At 42.3% G+C, this 25,270-nt stretch overlaps 1 protein-coding gene across 1 annotated transcript; it reads left to right on the top strand.

Annotated features, from left to right (window-relative positions):
- The first annotated feature begins 7,178 nt into the window (after positions 1-7,178).
- Positions 7,179-24,467, top strand: PLAGL1 (pleiomorphic adenoma gene-like 1). The gene is made up of 7 exons (XM_010139195.1): positions 7,179-7,329; positions 13,380-13,535; positions 14,591-14,703; positions 16,939-17,088; positions 20,532-20,651; positions 22,207-22,703; positions 23,086-24,467. The coding sequence occupies exons 1-7, from the start codon at positions 7,179-7,181 to the stop codon at positions 24,359-24,361; spliced, it is 2,463 nt and encodes an 820-aa protein (XP_010137497.1). The 3' UTR covers positions 24,362-24,467.
- Positions 24,468-25,270: the final 803 nt, after the last annotated feature.

Raw genomic sequence — 25,270 nt, 5'->3', positions numbered from 1 at the left:
GTGTTTATGTAAGTAAATAGTACAAAGCCAGCTCACGAGCATAGTACTGGCCTATGCTAACAAGCAACACCAAGGTGTTTTGAGGATAATACCTACTAGGCTGTGTTCCAGGTAGGAAATTTAGATGTAGCCAGACTGTTTGGGGGGAAAAGGGTAGGATGTGGGGAGTGTTTAGATATGTGAAGCTGATGCCAGGTGATCTCAGCACCAAGGAACATTCTCTGGCTCTTGCGGTTTAGCAGCAGACATGTAGCTTCACCACCCAGGCCCAAAACCTGACTACAGCATCATCTTTCACCAGTGCTTGGTTCAATATAAGGTCAAATTCTAGCATTAAAAATCTTGTTCCAGGTCACATTAATGAAGACTAGGTGTATGATTAAAAGAAAAAATTCTAACCAAACCAGAACAAAACCCTTTAGATTCCTTGGAAAACAAGCGCTGCAGTCTAGAGCAAATTTTGCAAAGAGAGTGTCATGGCTGCACAGTACAAGGGCTGCTGCAGCTAGACCTCAAACTCCAGCAGCTGAGTCTTCAAGCCTGTGGAAATAAACTGGAAAAGCCAACATCCCAGTGAAGTTTCAGCACAGTGAGTTTGAGGTAGCAAGTGTTTCTCTGTTTTAGATGGAGAAGCTAGAGGGAGAAAGAGAAGTTGAAAAAATGTCTGGCAGCTACTGAGTCTCGGCCAGTCAGGGAAGCAGCGGACTTTCCTTCGAGCTTGTTTTTCTCTTTATCCTTGGCTGAACTAGTGTGCAGTATATTATGCTGCCTGAATGTAGGGGTTTGTCACGGTTAGTGCTGGGGGCTGTCCCGGGAGTGTAGGAAGGCGACGGGTGTGAATGGAGCACGCGGTGGTCAGTGGGGCTCGAGCCCGCTCTTCAGGAAACCTGTGGCTGTTCCTCTTGGCCCGGCCGGCCAAAGCCGGCCAGGAAAGGAGGTGGGTGTTTGATCTCTTTGTTGTAGCTGCTCCCTGGGAATTTGCTGAAATCAATGCCCTGTTTTCCTGAAGAAATGAATGGCTATGCCTAACTAGCTTTGTGAAGCGCGGGGGAATTCACTGCTTCTGTTTATTGACAGCTGAAAAGGAGCACATGGTGCTGAATGGGTCCTCCTGGGGAAACAAAACAGAGTGAGGTTAGACTTAGTTGAACACAGGGGCATTTGGAAGAGTCTGCTGAAACGGATGGCACGGTTCCTGCCACCTTGTACTAGCATAGCCTGACATTTTGCTAAAAATGACATTTTAAATAAGGTAAGGATTGTTTTGATTTTCTGTATGTAGTGCGATTATGAAATGTTTGCATTTGTATGCCTGAGTGCAGAAACGGTGTTTGAATTGTATTCTGTCATAGGAGACACCTAAGTGACTCTTACGCTATTTCTAGCCTCTTTGTATGTTCAGTTGTTTATCTAATGGTGATTAATGAAAATGAAAAGTAATAGGTAATAATTTGGTGTTAGGGTCTTGCAGTCGGGTCCTGAACATCAGTCATTTATGTAGGCAATTATATGCAATTCTTTATGTCATTGAGAATCAGCCAAATTGCATCAGATGATTTCATGGCTGGTACAAATTGCTGTGTTAATACATACACACAAAGCTGCGATGAGCAAGCAGGCCTGTCTGGCAGAAAATCCGGGAGTCTAAAATCCCTTGAAATGTAAGAATGTATTTCCAAACCTCTGTTTCTGTGCATAAACTCAAGGCAAGAGATGGACTTACCACTACGCTTGCTGGTTTTAGATGTACAGGTTTTTTTAAAAGACAGTAAAGAATAGCAAGAGGAGGATGATAATGAAGAAGCAGTATTTCCTTCATGCGAGTCCAGAACAGTTTATCAGACCAAAGGAATTCAGTGTGTAATTCATATGTAAATTTTCTACTGAAAACAGGAGAGCAAATCGCCAGAGTTTCTATATTAGTTTCTGTGGTGACTAAAGAACGAGATTTCTGAGCTCACGTAGCTACAACTTTCAGGTGTGGCTCACATATGACTGCAGGAAAAAAGTTAAGTAATGTTATTTCTTCCTTTGTCAGTTTAAGTGTAAGGGCAGGCTCTGAACAGAATAATTGCCGCGGTGCTGCCTTGTTCTTACACGGCAGTGGGAATTGCTGGGTTTGTGTTGCAAACCGATTGAAAGTGTCCATGCGTCTGTGTAGTTGTTTGAAAACTCTCAGTAGTCCCTAATTTGGGGGAAAGTGCTTGGGAAAGTTTCATGTTTTATTGGAGTAGTTTGGTGTTCCTTAGTCTGGCATTTCTTCTTGGAGTGATTTTGAGCTAGTAATCTTACTAGTTTTGTCTTAATTTGTTCTTCTCTGCAGCAGATAACTTACCTGTTTTTCTTGGAAGCATTGGGGCTCCATATGCAAGCATACTTTCTTCAGAATGTTTTGTGATCCTGAAAATGAAAATACATTGTGTAACTGTAGACTGTCAACATTTTTCCTTGTGGCTTCTGCCTTCAAGTTTCCAAAATTTTCAGAAGGAAAAGCAAAAAAAAAAAAACAAATGCAAATTTATGATTTTGACAAAGATTTTAAACACTGAGCTCAAGAAAGCTGATATTGATGTTTGTGAGCTCTGTTGTCATTGCTGTTACCCAAATGTGACTAGAGTATTTTATGAGCTCACTTAAGTGTATTTATACATGATAGGCATTGGAAGCTGCTAAAATTTAAAGCTAAAGCTAATTAAAAAAAAAAAAACAAATGCAAATTTATGATTTTGACAAAGATTTTAAACACTGAGCTCAAGAAAGCTGATATTGATGTTTGTGAGCTCTGTTGTCATTGCTGTTACCCAAATGTGACTAGAGTATTTTATGAGCTCACTTAAGTGTATTTATACATGATAGGCATTGGAAGCTGCTAAAATTTAAAGCTAAAGCTAATTTGAAGTTAACATTTAAGTTGGAAAGGAGATACATTTGTAGGTCATTTTAATGCTGTAATCTAGATGTGTTACGGAAATGTTGACCAGTGAGGGTTTCTGGGTAGTGGTAAATAGAAAAGAGTTATAGTTGTGGAAAGCTCAGTTGATCAGAGCTTCTTTAGTTAGCATAATGGGGAAGAATGCAGATGATTCATGGTGACACAGAAGGTGGCATTTGTTCCCTGTTACTTGGGCAATAAGCAAGGCAAAGTGTGTTGTGTTTAACTTGCTGGACTGGGAGATCTGCTTAGATGTGTGTAGGTGCATGGTGATGTTTTGGCAAGACAGTTGTCCCTTTGCATCTTCTAAAAGATCTTTATAAAACATGAATATCATAACCTATTGGTGATGTTGAAGTGCAAGGAGTACGAAATAATTGATTTCTAACCAATAGAGTAAGATACACCAAATACGAAGTGGGATATGTGATCATACGCAGCTCTAAGTAAATATGCATGTTAAATGACCAGGGTTATACAAATACATATCTGAGGAATGGTGCATTTCCCCCAAGGTGATGCCTTTACCATCTGTTGTTCTTGTCCTTTGAGCTAGGAAAGCATGAAAATGGGAACAAATTCTTTGGAATTTTGCTTTGCAAAGTTGCTTCTTAAATTCTAGTGATAGAGACTGCTGTTATTTATATTTTTGTGACTTTTGGAAATAGTTCAAAGAAGCTACAAATCAATCAGAAACATAGAAAAAGTGGATTTTATTTAAATCTCAACGTGTGATGACTGTCAACAGGAGAATAAATTGAGCTTTATGGAGATACATTATAATCCCAGTTTAGAGTGCTTCATCTGCAGAAAAAATCTGCTGTTTTTTCTAAACTCTCAAGTTTTTCCAAGTCTCAGTTTTTATTCTCCTACAACACTCTATAATCGTGTACTTTATAACTCTCTGTTTTAGAGAACTAGACTCAAGGCTGTCCTTACGCCTGAAGAGAACAGTTACTGTAAGGGAAATGTACTATACTGCGCTGCTGCCTCATCTGTTGCTGCCAATTTTACTATCCTTTCTTAATCAGTCTGTTAAAGAAGCTCAGGTGGACTTAATTGCTTTAGCACACTATGAGTCAAGACAGTAGTTAGTTATCTTATGGTTCCCATTTAAAGTCTTTAGTAAAAAAGACATGCTGGATCTCAGGGAAAAGAGAACAAGAAAACGGAAACACAGATACAACACTTGCACTTGTGTTTTTTTCACAGAAGTGCCTTTTTGTGTCTGTTCAGCAGCAGAGCTTCCCAATGACTTTTTTTTCTTTTTTTTTAAGAAATCACTTCATGGCTTAAAAGACGAAAATAATTTCACAGGATCATTAAGGCTAAGGATGGGAGTCTTCTACCCATTTTGTTCCCAGAGAAGTTGGGAATCAAGCATCCTTTTCGAGTTGGAAATTAGGCAAGTAATCACAGTTGTTGGCTGTGTCCTCAGTTATGAAGGTGATGCATAGTAAGAACTAAAGCTATTCTGCTAAGATATTAAAGACTCTGCATTTACAAAACCAATGCTTTTAAAAGAAGACTTCTATATTTCAGTATTATAAATTTATGCTTTAGGTTTCGTTAGTAAAAAAAAAAAATCAACTTTTTTTTGTTCTCGTGAGTGAACTGGAATACCAGTAGGAGGCTTGGACGGTTCACTGAGAAAGTTAACTCATTTTCCACTTTTACTAAGAATTAGTCTACGTTGAATGTAGTATGGATTGTTCTTTCAGGATTGACCCTCCAAGGTCTCAGCCCTCACCAGTTCTAAGCGTCTGATGTATTCCCTTCTCCACATAGACTTGCTTCTTTCCCAGAGTATCTACTCACACATCAGTGGAGCTGAGTGTATGGACTTCGGCCTGCAGAAGTGCGTTCCATGGTTTTTCCACTGCACTTTTATTCCCAGTACCTGTAGCTTGCTCCATTTAGTCCTAACTGCCTCTAAAGACCTGGAGTTCTCCAGCCACAGGGTGACTACAGCATCTCTTCGCTCTGTCATGCCAGGCTTCCTCAACGCATCCTACAGTAAACTTGTATTTCTTTCTGCAAAGCGTGTCTGCCTGTCTGACTCTACCAGTAAGCACCTGGAAATAAATCCCAGCCACTAGCTTCTTTGCTGGGAAAATTCCTGCAAATCCTTGTGGAATGTTGTGCCACAAGTGGAAGAGCAAGAATAAATTTGGGCTGGTTCCCTGAGGAGAGGTGGCTTTTGTCACCGAGCCCTCCACCAGACTACGCTGCATGATATCTGGGCTTGGTGGCCAGTAACTACCAACTTCAGTGAAGGAGGGAGAAACCCATTCTAAGGTTCCCTTTTAAGGGAATGCTGCAAGGGTTGGAAATATTTCAACTAGTCAATACTAAGTATTAGTCATGAGATTTGCTGCACTTGGTTTATCAGAATTGAAATTATGTGTTGACCTGCCATGAATAAAATCATCAGCTGTATTACTGCACTTGACACGATGTGTGTGGCTGCGTGCGTGTGTATTTATACATACATACATTTAGGAAGTCATACATGCTTGAGAGTTTTTCTGCTAGAACAAAGACAGGAGGTTTTGGGATGTGCGTTAAATTGCAACAGTAGCATTACCATTATCCACTGACACTAAAATGGATCTAAATTTAGTCTAACACTAAAATACATCAACTGGCCTGCCGGAAATCTCCCCAAAAGCAAAGTGCTTGAGACCAATTAAAGCTGCTTTTGCTGTGGGAGGTAAAACTTGTGCTGCGGCAGATGTAGATTAAGGGGTCCAACATGTGGCCCAGGAGCCGCAGGGTGCGTACGAGCAGTTTGAATATGACTCTCTTGATGGCTGTCTCTATTTCTGTGGACAGGGGGATTTAGTTTGGCTGTCTGCAGTATGGAAGCAGTGCAGTTTGGACAGTGCTAGCGAAGACCTAAAGCAAGAAGGTGTTGCAACAAAGGAGCCACAGCCTTACAGCAGGACCAGCTGCTGCTGGCTGCTGAGGGAGATAGGCAGAGTGCAACAGGAAGGCTTGGTTCTCAGGAATGCTTTTTCTGGGCATTTCATAGGACCAGCCTGTGCTGACTGAGGCAGTTTCTCATAAAAAATAGCAGATGTTTCTGTGAATTTGCAGTTAACCTCCTTCCCTGTTTCTGGATCTAATTTTGTATGACTTCATGCCAAGCCAGTGGAGGAAGACAAGGAAAAAAACCCCTGAAAAATCCAACGGCTTTTTTCCATTTGATTGTTTGAAATGTATTCAGTTTTCAGCAATGAGGGAAGTCTCTTTGTTCACGCTGATTAGAGGCTATTACATGTAAACTATGGGAGGTGACTTCACTTGAACTGTGCTCGGTATGTATATGGATTTCGAGAGCAACCAAACCCCATGGGGTGTACCAGAAATGTGACACGTACATTTTAGTCCCAAGAATAACCAGAACAAGATTATTTTTTTTAATAGCTTTCAATCAATCAATGCTTTGATCTCAGGTCATTTTTAGATGAAGGAACCTACCAAGAACTTTGATAAACCAGTTCCTCAGACTGCAGAGTTAAGTTAAACTTGATAAACACACCTACATACTTCCCTTGTTGTTTGGTTTGTTGTTTGGTTTTTTTTTTTTCCCCTGTAAGTTGGCATGAAAGTCCTATAAGTTACTGCCCTTTCAGATGTTCAAACAGTGAAGGTAACTCTTTTTTTTCCTCCTAGCTGTGAATTTTGTAAGACACAGCAGAGCGCAGGTATCCTTGTGCTGCACGGGCTTCATGGGAAACCTGCTGAAGCTGCTCTGTGCAGTCACATTGCCGAATTTCACAGCCTGGGTGGGCTCTTTGAGGCTTCTCAAACTGTTTTGCTCCTAAGATTTGCTAGGCAGAAGGAGCACAGGAGAAAACCTCATTGGAATTGGTGGATGACTTTATGGGAAGCTGGTTAAATTCCTTCTGGCTATGCCTGTTGTAGTACTTGATGGTTACCAGGCGAAAAACTTACTGTTCCCAGATGTACTTGAGTGTCATCATTATCACTCCTTATTAGGAACTAGTAATGAATCATAGTTGTTCTTATCTTTTATATGTTTGTACAACAAATAGTTTAGGAGTTCTGAAGAGTTTACTTACTGGAACTAGTGTCTGCCAGGAAGATGCATGCATGCTTTGCGTTGGAAGATTTCCTTACAGTCAGATAAGTGCTGAGCTGCCCTTCTAGAGGCATCCTTCCACAGGAACAGCTGTGATGGACGGGATCATACCGCTGAGAGGCAGGAGTATGTACCATGATGGATGATCTCCAGCTGCTGGAGACCCAAGAATGTACCCTTCCTCTGAATCTTCTTTCCTCTTGGGAACAAAGGCAGAGGTACGGGAAGGATGGGGTTGAGGTGAGGGAAAGTGTCCGTACAGATCAGCGTCTGGATCAGGATGCCCAAGGTCTGGGCTCACTGACAGTACTGGGTCCTAGTTTTAGGGAATTGGCTTGACCTGCCAGACTGACTGAACATATGGGGTGGCAGTAAGGCATGTTTGCTGTTTTATTTCTCTGTTTCTGTTTCCAAATATAGTAACTCATTTTTTAAGTTTTACGTTTTAGTAGAGTGAGGTCATGTTCCTATGAATATGTTTAACGTTAAGAATGATTGCTGGGATGTTTGCAAACCACCTACATTCTTCTCTCTGGGGAGAGAGGGCCCCAAAAGAGGTGTGGACATTTACTCGCAGGGTGCCGCTCACACCTATGCAGAACCAGAACCCCTCCTCCCCCTCCACCAGCAGCGCAGGGGCTCTGGTCCATTTGCCTGCAAGCCTGGGGATAGTAATCGGCAGCACAAGGCCTTGGTAAGGGAGCCAGTGTTGCCCCGGTAGCATGTCTCGCAGTGTCTGTGCTGGTGCCACCAGGTAGAGATTATGAGGCTTCAGGGTCTCTGTGCATCAAAGACATGGGAACTCACCGCTTGAAATCTATTGAAAGTTCCCCCTCTCAAGCACTTAGGAGTAAATCCCCCCCTTTTTTTCCCCCCTTCTTTTTTGGGGGGTGTTATTTGGGTGCAGGGTTATGGAAAATACAATACCTGCTTCCCAAATAATATGCTGTATGATGCATGAAAGTGCAAGTTTTCAGTCTTTGCTCAAGTGAACAATTACGAATGCAAACCATAGTGCAGTTTCCTGGGTTTTTTTTCCTTTTTCCTCTCATATAGAGCTGAGCAGTTGTAATGCTCAGCTAATGCAAGGTTATTGTGTGAGATAGAAGGGATAAGAAAAGGAGACATCAAACAAATGTTCACCTATTTTTGTGTTGGACTAGGGGTCAGTTATTACAGTTAAAAAGAAGAGAACATTCAGTAGAAAATTTAGTGACTCAAAATATCAGAAGTTAATGGGATTTGAATAAAATTATATAAATTCTGGTAATTATAGCAAGTTCTATTTTACCATAATGTAAATAAGATTAATCAGTTAACAGCTTCAGGTCTGTTGTAAACACACTTTGCACATCAAACTTGGGACATGTAAGGCTTTTTTCAGGAACACCTTTTACAGAGGAAACTTGTGGCAGTGGCCCACAATAACGGGAAAATAACTTGGGATTAACTGTTTGCTAACTGAGTACTTCAAATGTTTTTTCCAAATACATTGTAGAACAAGATTTTCAGGCTTTTCCAGCAAGGAGTGCTGCAGAACGAACCACAGGGCAGGAAAACCTCTCGTAGCTTTGTGTAAGAACAGCCAAGACTGGCACACTGCACTTGCAGTGTACCTTAGACAGAAAATGTCCACAAGGTATTTTTGCAGCATTCCTCCTCGTGAAAGCTTAACAAAGCTAACGGAGCAGTACGGTTTTACTCTGGGATAAATTACTGTTGTTCGCTATGCAAATCTTATGATTGTAATTAGGCTAGGATTTGGACTGCTGTGTACACTGATCTTTGTTCCCTCTGTGCACGGGAGCTAATTCTAATGCTGCAAAACAGCGCAGCAATTATCGGGCACTGCTCAGACAACGCTCACTTCTCGCAGGGTATCTTTGCTTGAAGTGGATGTTTTAAAAGGAGTGATTTACCTCTGCCTTCACAGGGCACGTTATTCGTACCGCAGGCATCTTGTGGGCCATGGAAGTGTTCAGGTATGGTGAAGCCTCACTTGAAAGTAGAGATTGGAGAAAATGCAGGAAGGGCTGCCTGATAGGCACCTAGTTTTAGCAAACTGGTTTTAAAAACTGGCGTTCTGCCGCTGATTGGTTAGGGAGCTGGTGGTATGTTCGAGCTATCACGACAGTGATTGCAGTTCCTGGTATGGCTATGTATAGCTCCCATTATCTCTGAGCCGGACTTTGTGTAACTGCAGCCTGTGGCTCCTTGCCCACGCTAATGAGCACTCCCCGAGGCCGGGCTTGTGCCTGTGGGGGTGGCACGGTGCTCAGACCGTGCTGCTGTTTTGGAAACCTGAGTTTGTTAACTGTGCTGAGTCGAGCTTGCCTGAGCTGCCGTGCCAACTTGGCTACTGCTGGCAGTGGGAGCTTGTCCCTGTGCAGTGTGGCCAGCCCCAGAGCTGTCTGGAGGACGAGGCAAGCTGGCTGCCGAGGCTGCCAGGCTGTAGTCTGCGGCAAATGAAAGCTGTCATCTAGACCTGGATTGGAGGGAAGCGCCAGCATGGTGAGGACAGTACAGGTGAGGAATATTCAGAGCCTATTATCCTCCCTGGGAACATGACTGCCAGTGATTTTGGTCAGCCCATGGGGTGAGAGTGCATTGTGCAGGCAACGACTGTTTTTCTGGTGACCCAAAGAGCAGGGGAAAGCCATGGCTGCCAACCATGCCTCCTGATGGCTGGGCAGAAGTGGGAGCGGATGTGTTCAGAGGTACCAGGCTGGGAATGTGCAGGAGATGCACTCTTCTCTTAGCCCGTCCAGCAGCGGTCCACAGTGCATGAGCACCTCGTCCATGCGGTAAGGTGGTGGCTGCGCACCCACAACCTGGTCGGAGTCTGCATCTGCACCGCTGCTGGGCTTTTCCGTACGCGTGCCTCTCCACCTCTGCAAAATAAAAATCTTACCAGCTACAGGATTTATGAGCTTGTGTACTTCTATCTACAGATAGATAAAAAAGGCATTATTTGGAACTCTTTCAGAATTATTGCAAAGAGATAGAGAAAGAACAAAGAAATACCCTCTAAGCGAGAATATAGCACTGCTGCGCTAAAGGTATAAATGACACGGTGGTTTTTAACAGCTTGTAACTCCTGTGAACCTCATTTATTTCATTTTGTTGCCTACTCATCTAAATCAAAGCAAAGCAGAGGAACAGAGGCAATTTTTCTTGCATGCTTGCACATTATCAAGCATTCTTGTAAACATCACATCGAATCCATTTATTTTGTTTGTGTAAATACAATTTAAGGGAGCAGGGAAACCGTAAAAGCATCAAGTGAGGTACCGAAGTGCCTAACAAAAAGCAGAAAAAAATCTTCTTCATAGAAAGTGATTTTTCTAACCAAGTGTATTTCATTCCTAGTGCTAAAGTGACGAGGCGTTATTTCCACAGCTGGATGCTCTGTACTTCAGAACAAGCTAGAGTGTGTTCTGAGGCTGTTGTTGAAAAAATTACATTTTACTGAAGTAGCCAAGTTAAAAGGGGGCAATAAAATCTGTGCGAGCTTTGCAAACTGGTGCCATGCCGTAGCTGTGATAACGCATACATTCCTTCACCAACAGCATCTATAATTTAGCATTAAAATACAGAGGATCATGCCTTAGTCTTCGGTTATCTCTGAGGAAAAGTGTCAACTTGACAGTTTTGCGTCATTAGTTTGGGGGAAAATTTACAGACACCGGTTTGCCAGGGTAGTCCTTTTAGTTACTGTATTTACAGTGGTCCAGTCCTGTGCTTCTGGTACAGTTGGTCTTTTTTAGAGTGTAATAATTCAGAGTCAGGGTACTAATGTGCTGGTGTGGGGTCAGAAGTCCTGTGTAGTGGTTGTAATTTTCGCATCCACGTTAAATAAGAAAGTCATGTTCATATCCCATGCAAGGAAATACAGAAGATCCGAGAACAAGCGCTTGGTGTTTCAGGATATTTCAAGATGCCGCACAGCAATGCCAGGTCAGAATCCCAGGCTGTACTAGCAAGGTGCTTAAAAACCGCTTCCAGCTCTGCAGCCGATTTCCTTCAGTGCTGGCTGACAGCATCGTCATGCCAGTTAGGGCTGCTGCCCGGGGAGCTGTCTCTGGGGTCACTAAGCTCAGTGGAATGCTCACACCAGTTCAGATGCGTTTTGGAGGAGTGCCTCCCTAGCACCCAGCCACACCGCTTGAATCATTTTAGACCTTGTCATGGATCAGGAGGACTGAGGGTGTTTAGGACCAAGGGTGTTTAGCTAATGGGGCTCTAGTGCTGAATATGGAGGCCGATTGAAGGGAGACCCTTTTCCTCTGCTTTACCTTTCCAGCCTTCCTGTGAGCTGCCCACCCCGGTGCCTCCACAGTGGGCACTGCCCTGGGGCTGCTGGAAGGTTTGCTCAGGAGCTCGGTGGCGATGAATCACAGAGGCATGGCATGGATTGATAAGGTCGTGTACTTTACGATTAGATACATCCTTCCTCTAACAGCAGTTCTTTGTCTCTGTTTTGCTTTCTGTAATGTTTTTCGGCAGTTTGCATACAACGACTTTCCAAACAGGAGCTGTTTGACTTGAGACAAAGTTGCTATTATTCTAGGTAAGCCCAGGAAGCCCTCATCATTTTGTTGCCCTCAGAAGACATAGATTGCTGGAAATTTATTTAAAAGCCAGTTAAGTTAAATCACCAAGAAAATATTTTTTTCCTTGCAGCATAGCTGTGAAGTACTTTCATGTACGTAAAAAGTGTGTAACAAGAAAAATCTGTCTTGCAGCTGTATTACTTATTTCTTGTGAATTTTAGTGATAGCTGTAGAGTGACATGTTCTTTATCTATAGCACTAGTAAAAAAATGATATATTTCATCTATTCATAGTGCAGGTGCACAATCTGGGAGCCATGCTTAAAGAAAACTACTAGTACACGGCCCCTACATTAACTGCAGATATGGACTACTGCAGTGCCTGCAGCCTGACCAATGTGCAAGTCTACCTGCTCATTTAGAGTTGATGGAGAGCCCAAAGAACTCAGTAGGAACACTTCAGGCTTATCTGGGGAGATTTTGGACTGGACTCTTGAGACGTGTAATTTAGTCAAGTGCCTGCTTGTGTTTACAAATGGGAACTTTTTCAAGTGCCCTGAATATGGCATTTATGGTGCTACTGTCTGCTACTGTCCTTTCTCAAAGACCATCTCCAGTGTCTCTTCAGGTGGTATCTCCTGAGCCCTTGTGACCTCTCTTTGGCTGTGAGACCCTGTCTGTGGTGAAGCCTCCCCTCTCCTGCCCCAGTCTCAGCTACAGCATCCCATAGCTACCTTGACCGTTCTGGCTCCCCTCCTCTGCTCCTTATTGTCTCTTACTGAATAGACTTGCTCAGCAGAGTTTTCAGAAGTAAAACAAAATGTGGTAGTCATGGATGACCACTATCAGCTTTTCCTTTTAACTCAGTCATAAAGCATTGTTGGCTTGCTGGTTTGGTTTCTACTGTCTATAAAAAGGTTTTGTGCAAGAAGTCCCCTTTTTCCCATCGCCCTGTGTGACACCAGTGCCAGGATGACCTTCTGCTGGAGAGTCTCATTGCTTAGTTGTGTTGCTGCTCCATGTGAGTTTCCCTGGCAACCAGTTTGAACTACACTGAACCAAAAATATCTCGCTGTGCTGGGGGAAAGTCAGTTTGTGGACATGTATTTCTCGTTAATGGCTTCTCAGAACGGTTTGTGTGTTCAGTCTGCAGATATCATTATTGTGAACCGAAGAGTGGGAGGTGTGGGGGGCCTCCCTTGCTTACTTCCACAGGCAGCACAGTCTATGAGAAGGCTGCTCTTGCGTGATTATCAACTGAGCTGTGACTGTATGACCCATTGTACTCATTTTTCATGGTAGACCAAGGGTCTCGTCTTTTAAAAAATGGTCTGTGCAGGCTCACAAAGTCACAGTGATCTTTTTTGGACTCCTTGGATCTCTGCAAATTACCTTGGTTATTACTGGTAACTTTGCCCTTCTAATTTCTATATAAATAAATGCACCTTGATTTATAGGTGTGCATGCTGCAAACTCCGGTTTTGCTGCCGTCCTAGTCTTCAAAGGGATGGTTTGCTACACCTCCAAATGAACACGTGTATAAATCTTTGGAGATCAGGACCAACCATTTCGCACAGGAGGGAATGCACAAACTGAAGGTCTTATTTCAAGCCTTCCTAGTTCAGTTTTGGCTTGCAGATTATCTTTTTACTACCTAATGTAGAAAAGTGATGTGAAGAAAAGCATTGGTAATTCAAGATGTGTTCTCAAGGTGACAAAATTAGAAGAGACTAAATTGGAGAGCAGTATGTTTTTTCAGTAACAGGTTCCCTTTTCTGGCTTTGTAGGGTGTGAGGATTGCGGTAAAAGCCTTATAGGAGAATGCAAACTCCACGGACCACTCATCAGGGCTAAAGACAGGGTTATTCCTAGCAGAGCCCGTCTTACCCTACCTCATTACCTCACTTTGCGAGTGTTGGAGCTGCGAGCTGGCAACCAGCAGAGTAAGTATCTTAGCTCTTTTTCCCACATGTGAGAAATACTCTTAACACCCAGTGATTATGCCTTAAGTTATTAATGCAAACAAGCCAGTATGAAGCCTGCTTTATTTTCAGCTGAGCACAGCTAAAGCTCACAATCAGCTACTGCTTTTTGTGACTGATTTCTAGTAACTTCAATGCATAAACTGACGGCAGGACATTAGTCAGAGCTGGTGTGACATTTAGGCGTGAGAAATCAGCTCTGTTCAGTCAATACAAGTTTAATGAATGTTGAGTTTGTATCTAACAGTAACAGCCATGCACCATTACCTAATTTTTTTCTTTTCCCCAAGCATGCAAAACAGAAAAGAGCATTTAATAAGAGGTCAGAAATAAAAAGGTAAATAACACCCCTCATCCGTCCCCTGCAAACTCAAAATAACACAGGGGTTTAATTTACCTTTTGTGGCATCTTCAGTTCATGTTATAAAAGGACTTGTTTCCTTCTGAGGGCAGGGCAACTTGAATGCCCAAACTTGAAGATGGGAGCCACATCCTTAGCATGCAGTTTTTCCACAGCTACCTCTGTAAAATTAGTCCTGCCTAGACTGCACTTCAGAAAGAGAATAAAAAGATGCCTGTTGTGTTGCACCATTGGTATTAGGCAGGGGAATAAATAGAATGATTAAGATGGCTAACGTCTTTTTGTAGATTCTCTCCACTCGTATTGAGAGAGAACCTTTTAAATGTGCCAACAAGCAGCACATTGTGATAACATCAGCTTGCAGCTTGAAGAGTATCATCACATTTGTGTTGCATACTCAGTTCAATAACCTGTCTTGGATTTTAGGCACTTTTGTATTAAATGTAATACTCAATTTTTAAAATCCCTGTACCTGTTTATATCCATTTTAGATTCTTCCCCATAGAATTATTTACCCAAGTTATTTCTCTGGAAGAAGAACTCGTGTTCTGCATAATTTTGTTTTTCTCCATTTTCACAACTGTAAATATACAGGAAATGGTTTGTGATGCCTGTATTAATATTAGACTGGTGGTTTTTTTTTTTTTATTCACAGTCCTTGGAGTATTTGCAAAGAAAGTAATACAGAAGAGAACACAGTTTGGTCCTTATGTTGGTCAACTGTCTACAAAACTGACCCGCTATGATGAGAGCAGGCTAGTCCTGCAGGTAAAAAACCAGTGACTTACTATGAAGTGCATATGTGTCTTTACCAGTTAATATGTATACTAACCAGCAAATTTGGTGTCTGATCTAATTAATTGTACTTCTGATCTGCATGTATGAATGTTGATCACACTATTAGACAGCACAGCATAACCTGAAGTACCAAACTTTTCCTGTACATTGTGTTTTCCAGAAGTTTCCCTGCTTTCTAGTTTTACCACTTCCAGGGTGATTCACCTATCAATCTAACAGCTGCTGATGAGCTTTGCACAGAGCACAACTACTGAGAGTATCCAAGGATAGTACTGTCTCCCCAGATAAAACAAAAGGTTTTGTAATTAACACCTTGCCACTGGAAGGGTTGAGTTTGTGCACAGAGTTAGCAACAGTGGCAGAAATATGTGCTAAGGCACCTGCTTAGTAGGGAGGAACAGTGCACGGATGAGGAAACGCTTTTAATGATGAGATTGTATATAAACTTTGACACAGAGTGCACCAACTCAGGTTAATTAGATTGTTATTTAGGGCTGGTACCATCCCTTGCTCCACATGGAGATACTGATCGTCTCGTCTGGACCGTGACTCTATTGTTTGTGCTTTATCCAGCACAAATAGTGGCCATTCAGGACTAGCCTAGCTTAAACATAGCTACACACATATGCTTTCCCACAGAAATTCCTTGGGAGTGATAGGTGATTGTAATCCTCTGCATCCCAGTCTTTGCATTTGGCAGCAGGGGGTCACGCCTGGGCACACCGCTCTGTCATATAGCAAGTCCGTGGTCAAGCCACACCTCTGTCAGGACTTCCTGACAGGTCACGGTTCTTCCAGAGCCTGCATTTCATATCAGGCCCGTTCACTCCCCAGGAGAGAAGGACCAGCAGCAGCTGTCCTGTGACATGCTTTATGTCTTCATTTGAGCTTTCTCCAGAAGCTTAGAACTGCCTGCTGTGGAGGAAGGCACAGATATAGATACTTTGGTAATTTCACCTGAGAGCAAAAGTGGTAGGTTCAGTAATTGCTGTAAACTTCATTTGCTCGTGGAAGTCATGTGAATGATCTGCCAAAAAGTAACACTGTCCTGTGAGATTTTCGTGGCACGTTGACACCGGAGAGAATTTGTTCTTCTCCACAACTTCTGGCTTTTTATAAGGCACTTCAATTCTTACAGATGCAGAAAACTTGCTTCTCTAACAAGCTTGCGAGCATGGATGAGCTAAGCACCCAGTTCCTTCCTCTTCACCAAGCCATTGTAAACCACACCCTATCCTCTATCAGTCAGCCCCGTTTACTTAAAAGTATACAGTGATAAGCACAGCTCTGGCTGATGAATGGACTGTTTCTTCAGGAGAGGAGACTGGAGTCCCAGCTTTCCTACATGACAGGAATAGCTGCCTTGACTTCTCCCTAGCAGCATTCCGAGTATACGACCAAACTTGTCCAACAGGCAGGTATTTTCATCAGAAACATGATGAAGTTAGTTAGATAAAATAGTTCCCGGAAACAGTGGAAATGCGACTTTTTTGCAATTAATTGCTCACTTACGTGGTTCATAGAACAGATATGTGCTGTGCCGACTGTTGTGCAGTTTCATGTACATGTTTGAGAGTGTGTTGCAGGAAAGCGACTGTCTTGTACAAGGTCGGGAGTGTTTGCCTTGTAGAGGCTTTCCCTTGGAAAGGAGTCTAGGAAGAATGAAGTAAAGCAAGGAGATCTTTCTGGCACAATTGTTCATTTGTATTTACTGGTTCACTGTTACAAGGAAAAAGAGAGCACTGTTAAAATGCCATTATATCATATGTTACCTCTCTGGACTTATTAGACAAGTTATATGATTGTTCCATGCAAAATGTAGCATTAATACAGCACTCAGGTTTGAGATTATCAAGCACTCAGGAAGTACATTAAGGCATAAAGCTTATCTTTCTACCTGCTTGCACTTAGTTCTTATAATACTATCTTATATAACACAGAAATGATGAAATATAAACTGGAAATACATACAAAGGCCTACAGTAGTAGCTGAGTGCCTCAGCAGGTATTCGTTCTTCACTTTCTTCTGCACTCGGCGTTCTTTAAGGGTGATCTACTTCCAAACAACCACGATTTCAAAGGACATATGACCAACATGGGGTAAATAACTGATAGCCATGATTCCAAGTTAAAGAAAACTAATGTGCCTGTATACAGGCCTTGGTTTTATCATGTTCTTTCTCCTGTCCTCCCACTTTACTTCAGGTATTGAAAGATGGAGGGAAGTACTTTCTGGACACTCCCAATGAAGACTGTGGAAACTGGATGATGTTTGTCCGGCTAGCCCGGAACCAAGAAGAACAGACCCTTGTGGCTTATCAGCACTGTGGAGAAGTCTACTTCACAACTGTTAAGGTAGTTAAACCCACACTGCTTCACCCGTCATTCAAATGGAAACTTAGAGGTAAAGGTTCCGAAGGGCTAACCCTTTTACAGAGGTAAAATTGATTATATTCTGCCAGCTGGATCTTTATTACATACCGCCTTTATATCACTTAATCCATAGTAAAGCAAGCAGTGTATGGAGTTTTCCGGTAAAAGGTGGTGTGCACTTGCTGTTGTGGGGAGCGAAGAAACTGAGCACAGGGAAACAAAAATTCTGTTCGTGGTGGCAGTGTCTAAATGTGAATGTTGTGAAGTTCTTCAGTTCCAGAGAGGTACATGGTGAGGTTATCTGGCATTGTAACTTCATCCTGGAAAGAACAAACACATTCCTTTACTACATTTCTGGACACACGTTCTGAGCACACAACCAGGTGCTCAGGAACAGGGTGCTGAGTAGAATCTTTATGTACTATTTTTCACACTTATTAAATCTGAGGACTCAACTGCAGGACATACAATCCTGCAATGTTGCCATGAAACGAATCAGTTTATGTTAGAGATTCCAGACTGCATCTTCATCTGAGGAGAGAGAACAATCTACTCTGCATTTATAAATGACGCTGGAACATACCGTCTAAGGTTTAATTGCTTTTGCCACTTTCTCAGGCAAAGTTTGAACTTACTCTTTTGTACATTTAGGAAACTGAAGTCTGTAGGTCGAACATTCATTGTTTTCCTTTTTTATTCTTGAATTAATGCTTGTGTATCATTGTGAGCAACATTAAAAATTAAAAAAAGAGCAAATATTAGTCAAAAGAAGTTACTGTGGCATTAAAAGTCAGCATTTCAGTTTAATTTTCAAGATTGGTATGGATTTCTGTGGGATAGTAGTGTTTACTTTTGTTCCTCCATTTTTGTTTCTCTGCCTGCACAGTAAGAAAAATATTTACCACACAGTGATAACGTGAGAATAAGTTGGTGGTGATAACATTTTACACCTTCAAAGTATTTTATAACAGAGTGAAGTATAGTTGCTCTCAGATTAATACTACAATAATTATTTTTTTAAAAGAAAATCAATGTAAATCAGTATATGCTAATCTGAGACATTGTTTAGGCTGTATTTGAGAACCTGATGCAATCCCGTGTCATTTGGGATTTCAGTTTGATTTTAAATGCATGCTATACTTGTAGAACTGACAGGATTAATAATACTATATTTGGGAAGCACGAACAAATGCTTTTCGAAGAAGTTGTAGTTGTGAACTGGTAACTTAGAATTTCTAGTATAATTTAAATACTATTAAACCAGCTCTCTGCTGACTTCAGCGGAACTCTGCTCATTGGCATTAATGGAGAGTTGCATCTTACAGCCTGACGTGAAGAGTATTGTAGGATGAAGTGTGTGTCTTGGAACCTTTACTGTGCTGTATATCACAGGGAATTACTTTGGGGTTTCTTCTCCTAAGTCTCAGATCATTCACAGTACTGTGGCAGATTTTGTCCTGGTCAGAGAAGGTGTAGCCTTTTGCTACACTTAGGCACACCCTGCTGGTTACGGCATGAGGCTGCCTTAGGGCCTGTTGTGAAGGTATTTTCTCAAGATATTTTGAATAAATCTGGTAAGTTGGGAGTAGAAGGATTAGCTCCTCTCCCCACTGTTTTTATGAAGAGGTGGGATTTTGGTGAGGTGAAACTGCTGCTACAAAAGCATACATGTAAGTGGCACACTGATAGGACTGTTAGCGTTCTTTCTTGACCTAACGACTGCAGTCCCTAGAAATAAGTGGTTTTAAAAAGTGTAGATTTATGAGGAAGTAAACATCATCCACAGCTGCTGTCTGGTCATAGGAGAGTTTCGTGTGGGTGCTGCCATAGCTGTTTCTTACTGTCACAGGTGAGACAGAGTAAATGACACCTTGTAGTGGATATGGATGCTAGTGTTTGATCTCAGTTTTACTGAGATTAGAGCTTTTACCTTACGTGAGTATTTCACACACTGATGCACTTGCTCTCCCTCCAAAGTCACATTGACTAGTTGTCAGCTTCCCACAGGGAAGATGGCCGCTGTGCAGCTGTTTGTGGGTACCTGTCTCAGGTGTCACTGGCCAAGGTCTCCAGACATTTGTCTCTGTGGAGCTCCCCCAGGCTTGGTTTTCTCCATGTAAATAGACTATGCGCAGGAGCACAATGCGTGGTTGGTCGCTCTGACTCATGTTCTTTACTGAGAGGAGAATTCAGCACATACCGTTCCTGTTTAGGCCGGGTGTTTATCAAAAGGTACAACCAACCCATACTGGTTGTAGTTAGCAAGCAGGCTTGTGCTTGGGAGTTCAGAGGTTCAGTTTTCAACATCATATACACAATTACCTGTCTCCTGTCAGCAATCACAGTCTAAGTTGTCTTTAACTTATCATGCTTATCCAACACTGATGTTATAAAATAAGGGCATTTTAAGATGTCACATTTTGTAGAATAAGGCTCGGCTGCTCTCCTTCCAGGCTAGTTTGTTCTTTTTGGTGGCACAACTTTTGCTTAGTTAAAATAAAACTACAAATACAGTGCAGATTGGCTCTACCCCTGTTGCAACAATGTTGGGTTTTATTATGGATGAAAAAAACTGTGTACAGGCCCAGGGAGTTATGTAAATCGTGACCCCAAAGTTAGTTTTCTCCTTTGCTTTTGAATAACTGATAGATCTTTAGCCAGTGAGTGTAATCACTCCTCTTTTTTTTTTTCTATTTGCTGTATTATTGACTGAAAGTATTTGTCAAAGGAGGTCATAGTCCAGTCTAAGGAAAGATTTGGGCAGGCATGCCTGGATGGGAGGCTGCCGATTATGGGCTCTCTTAGTCCTGTCGGGAAGGCTTCAGTGAAAGAAGGGCAGAGGTGTGATAAAGCACACGCGTAGTGAGCCTGACACATTAGAGCCAGCCCATGGAAACATGCAAATTTGACCTGCAGTCCACGTACTGATCACCTCTGCAGCCGTGCTCAGTGAGCGCAACATGTCCGGGAGGCATCCAAGCTGCTGGGCATTCGCGGTGCATTTTTCCTTTGCCTGTGTCCTGTAGTTAAGCGTTGTGTCCAGTGGGCTTCGAGACAGCAAGAAGTGGGCATGGGATATTGCTTCGAAAGACTGCTGGATGTCTGGACACCACAGACAAATACATCTCATTGAGCAAAGGTCGTGAGGGTTAAGGCACCCCTCTTGCTACTGCCCCCCCCCCAAATCTCTGTACCTACACATTTCTGTGTATAGAAACTGTGAAAGTGTCAAACCCTAGTGGATAGTAATGCTAGTGGATAGTAACTGAATCTTGAAACTAAGTTACCAATAATTTACATAGATTCAAAGAATGCAACTTGGTTAAGGGCAACAAATTGCACACCCCTGCCCCTCCAATCTTCAGTACTGTTTGTTATAGGAAAACTGGCATAAGTAAACATGTGCTATTTTCTTCCATTCACAGCCAATTGAACCCCACACAGAATTGAAAGTATGGTATGCTGCCGATTATGCCAAATTTATGGAAGCTTCTGCAGTTTTCATTAAAGAAGAATCTGATGTCTGTCCTTTGCCTCCAGTAGCAGTAAGTACCCCTAATCTTTCTTCAAGCCATTCCAGACATAGTAAGTTGTGGTTTATTTACATGCTTTCTCTGTTTATGTAACTCTGGTAATGCTAGGGTAGAATAGTGGAGTAGTTGGCTAACCAAAAGCCAAGAGTAATTTTAACCAAACAGCTTAGAGAAAGCTCTTCCTGTCCTGTGTTTGTAATCCAGTGAAGCCATGAGATGTGGCCAGACGTAAGTGGCACCAGTGGGATGTGTTGGAAAGACTTAAGATTGGCATTAATTTATAGATAACCAAAGTGTCCATCCTCAGACTTCTTTCACCAGTTCCCCCTTGTTATGCTCTGACCGGCTGGTCAGATAATGCACTGATTGAGTCTTTCCTATGGAGTAGCCCCTCTCTTCTAATCCCAGTACCTTCCCCTCTGTACTATAGTAGGAATCCTTAAACTGATAGTAAAAGTTTGCTAAGTGTTGAAAACATAGCCATGAAGATTGATACCTAAGCTAGAAGGAAACGTTAAACAGGGAACGATGAATCAGGAATTCGGCTGTGCTCCAGGAAGGGAAGTAACCCCACTGAGGCTTTTGCATACGAGGCTTTCAGAGTATACTCCAGAAAGAAGATGTGAGAGATCAACAGCATCAGACAGATCAGAGAGAAGAGGGCAGAGTGGACGTGGCCTTACCACACTCTCCAGAGCAAGCTAGCCCAAGAGCAATGGAAAGTAAGGACAGTTTACGAGAAGCTTATGTAAGATATAGAGACAGCTAAGTACAACGCTTAACTGGAAGTGCATTTCATCAGTGACTGGGTTGGGGTTTTTTTTAATTGTTTTTCACTGGAATTTTTAGAATGTTAGTATCTTTAAAGTTAATTCAACTGAATCTAGTAGAGCTCTTATTTCCACAGAAATAATACATCCAAATAATGTATTGCTTGCCAAACAAATGTTCTAATGCCTTTAAGTCAGGATAGTGTTGAGACCTCCAAAGCTAAGGTGTTTCTTACCGAGTTTAAGGAATTCTAATGCCAAATGTCAAGCTAAGTGAGGAAGTCTCTCCTGGAGGCATTCATTATCGCTGTATGGTAAAGCATGGAGTCAGCCCAATACATAGGGAAATCCCGTACAGCTAAACTACCTTTGTGCAGAAACCCACACAACTTTTGAATGGTTACAAGAACAGATCTATTATGTCAGTCTAACGATAAAGCCCAATTTGCAACTGCTTTTATGAGTAATTCCAGAAAAGGAACAAATGTAGAGACTTTGGAATTCAGTCAGCCCAGGCAAACAAAGGTGAAGGTCTCAGAACTGTAAAGTAAATGCTAAACAAAAATATGGAAATCAGTATTTAGCCAACCTTTTTTTTTTTTCCTCTTGAGTCTGTAGACTCCTAGAGAGAACCCCTTTCCAGCTGAACAGCTGGGCAGTAGTACACTGAAGTAAATATCACCAAAGACAACGACAGGTCTTGGGAAAGCCCAGGAGAAGATGTAGGGTCAGTGAGAAGAATATGACCTTTCCTTACAATGGTTAATAAGAAAGACCTGTTCCTGTTCTCATTGCAGAAAGAGCCTGTAGACCCTTGGATATGCTCCAGCTGTAGAAGCACTTTTGCAACTTTTGCCCTGCTGGAATCTCACCAGTGCATCCATAAAGACCGAGTCCTTACCACCAGGTTCAGAACACCAAATAAATTGGGACCTTTAAAAGCAAAAAGCAAACTCAAAGGGAAACTGAGAGGAGCGTCCTTAGGCAAAAGCATTGCTCAGTGCTTCGGGACCATTTCCTGCTCCTCTGCTGCAAAGCTTAGCTGTGCCAGCTCAGGAGGCACTTGTGATGCTCTTGTGAGGTTTATACCTAAATGGAGAAATGGCCGGTCTTCATTGCTGAAGGGAAGAGAAGTGAAGCAGCCAGACAGTTACCCTTGCCGACTCTGCGGGAAGATATTTGATTCCGTTGACAAGCTCACAGTCCACACTTATGCACACAAAGGGGAGCGCCCCTACAAGTGTTCACAGCAAGGATGCACAAAAGCCTTCATTTCCAAATATAAACTGCTCAGGTACAGCTCTGAAGGCACTCCTTTTCTAGTGGGGGGTGTGGGGAAAACGAGGACATGTTTTTCCTTTGGGGTGACCTAGTGAGAGGTAGTCCCTGAGTTCCAGTTTTTATTATTCCTGTTTTGGTAGAATTGGAGAAAACTAGTCTTCCTCGATTGCAGAGATTGAAAAGATTATGTTGAGCAGTTTTAACCTACTGTATGCTTTATGATTAACACCTTCCCCCTCCCCCTAAAAAAGTTAGGCTTTTACTAATAATCTGAGAACTTGTGAAAACGCCTCCCTTCAAGAGTGCCACTGTTTTCAAGTACAGAAGCTGCAAGAGTAAATGTACTAGAGTACATGTAAATGCAAATAACTTTTGGTTTTTTTTTTTCATCTCAGGCACTCAGCCACTCATTCTCCACAGAAATCTCACCAGTGTGGCTACTGTGAAAAGACCTTTCACAGGAAAGACCATCTAAAGAATCACCTTCAGACTCATGACCCTAACAAGATGGCCTTCAAGTGCGAAGAGTGTGGCAAGAAGTACAACACCAAGCTAGGCTATAAGAGACACTTGGCTCTTCATGCAGCCACCAGTGGGGACCTTACCTGTAGGGTCTGTGCCCAGGAGTTTGGTGGTACTGAAGTTTTGTTGGAACACCTCAAAAGCCATGCAGGGAAACCAACTGGCAATACGAAGGAAAAGAAACATAAGTGTGACCACTGTGAGCGTCACTTCTATACCCGTAAGGATGTGCGGCGTCACATGGTGGTTCACACAGGCTGCAAAGACTTTCTATGCCAGTTTTGTGCCCAGAGGTTTGGGCGGAAGGACCACTTGACTCGCCATACTAGGAAGACTCATCCGCAAGAACTGCTGAAGAGCAGGTTGCAGAATGGTGACTCAGTGGGTCTCCTTGACCAGCTTTTTCCATTCAGAGTGAAGGAAGATGCCAGCACACTGTCCCCTTTTCCTGAAAGGGTCTCTGTGCAGAATGGGATTTTGAATAGTTCAGAGTCAGAGGAATACAACTGTTCACACGTTCATTCCCAGCCAAGCTTACAAACTGCTCTTCCTCTTGAACCTTCTCCTCATTTGCAAAGGATGGACTGTGCAGACAGCCTTCCAGCTGTCCATCCCACACCATGCTCAACAGCCGTTCCTGCCAACCTGAACCTTCACCAGCCCAATAAATATGACCTTAGTTCTACCTCATTTGCAGCAGGACCCCTCAAGAATCTACCCATAAAAGTGGACGTTAAAGGTTATAACGTGCATCTTCTTGAGGACCTGCCATTACCAGAACCTCAGTCTCTCCACAAAATCAGTCTGGAAGAAGCTTCCTCAGGGCCTGTAGCGGATAGTAACAAGTACCCAGTGCACAAGGAAACAGAGGCAGCAGCTGAAACTACGAGCCTGCCTTTCATGGATCTTACTCATGTGATGAGTTTCTGGCAGCTCCCACCAGGTGACAACCAGAACACTACTGGAGACATCACAATGGCATTTGGTCCAGAGGACCCATCGCACAGACTGAACGGCCTCGGCCAACAGCAAGGTCTTCAGCTAGCAACTGGTGGGATGGCCATAAATCAGCTGCATCATCTTCCTCGCTCATTTCCATCCACTACAAATTCTGTAACGTTGCCTCATTTTCACCATGCCTTCAAATAACTATCACCAGGGGATGGGGGTTTTTTCCTTATTTTTTTAAGACTGTGCTTCATTCTTAAATCTGTTAGGATGAGGTGGTTTTGGGTTTGGTTTATTTTTAAGAAAAACTGCCCCAAATGTTTTCAAAGCACGTTATGAACATGGTAGTTAAATTCAGGATGTTAATAAACAAGAAGCTCTATTTTTCATACTACTATTAGTATTTTAGCATATGACAGTAGTAGAACTAACATATTTCCCTCAACACCCTGTTTATTTTTGTTTCTTACCTTTCACATGGACAACTGAATAAGTATCTTCAATGACAGCAAAGCATCATAACAGGCACAATAAAACTATGGCTGCTGCGATAGGAAAAATAGGGTTAGGGTGAATGGGAAGAAGGCGGAAATCACAGAAAAAAATTTCTATGAGCGAATCACAGCGAATTTATACACGTGGCAAACGCAACAAACGATTTATCATTGTTACATAGATTTCTATTAAGCACTTAATTACTGAACATTATGGATCCTTAATTTGAATCAGAATCATTCCAATAGTAAATCTTATCTCCTTGTTTCACTTTTTTTTTAATGAAGAACATCACTGTTGTGATTACATTTAACTAGATTTTGTTTTCAGCTGTGTGCATCTCTTGCATTTTTTCTTAGGGCTGGAAATAACTACCACTTCTGCATGACTGTGTAAGAACCGATGTCTTGTATAGGTGCAGTTCTTCAGAACGGGAAGTGTATTATCTCAAAGGTTGAGCAAATTATTAATTTTCACTTAATATGACAAGACATCAGACACTGGTGCCTCTCTAGTAAAGCACTTAAGCATTTGCTTAAATTTAAGCATATGTTATCTCATTGGGTCAACAGCTTGATTGATTTAACACTCAATGAAAAATAATGCTTCCTACCT

Source organism: Buceros rhinoceros, unplaced genomic scaffold (genome assembly GCF_000710305.1).
Source record: "Buceros rhinoceros silvestris isolate BGI_N320 unplaced genomic scaffold, ASM71030v1 scaffold487, whole genome shotgun sequence".
Classification (NCBI taxonomy): domain Eukaryota; kingdom Metazoa; phylum Chordata; class Aves; order Bucerotiformes; family Bucerotidae; genus Buceros; species Buceros rhinoceros.
This window is presented reverse-complemented; position numbering and strand designations above follow the sequence as displayed.

Excerpts from the sequence above, each read along its gene's own strand:
- PLAGL1 (XM_010139195.1), top strand. The coding sequence starts at position 7,179 with ATGGATGATCTCCAGCTGCTGGAGACCCAAGAATGTACCCTTCCTCTG. Across the intron at positions 20,652-22,206 it reads GTCCTTTGCCTCCAGTAGCA|AAAGAGCCTGTAGACCCTTG; the intron begins GTAAGTACCCCT and ends TTCTCATTGCAG. Across the intron at positions 22,704-23,085 it reads TCCAAATATAAACTGCTCAG|GCACTCAGCCACTCATTCTC; the intron begins GTACAGCTCTGA and ends TTTTCATCTCAG.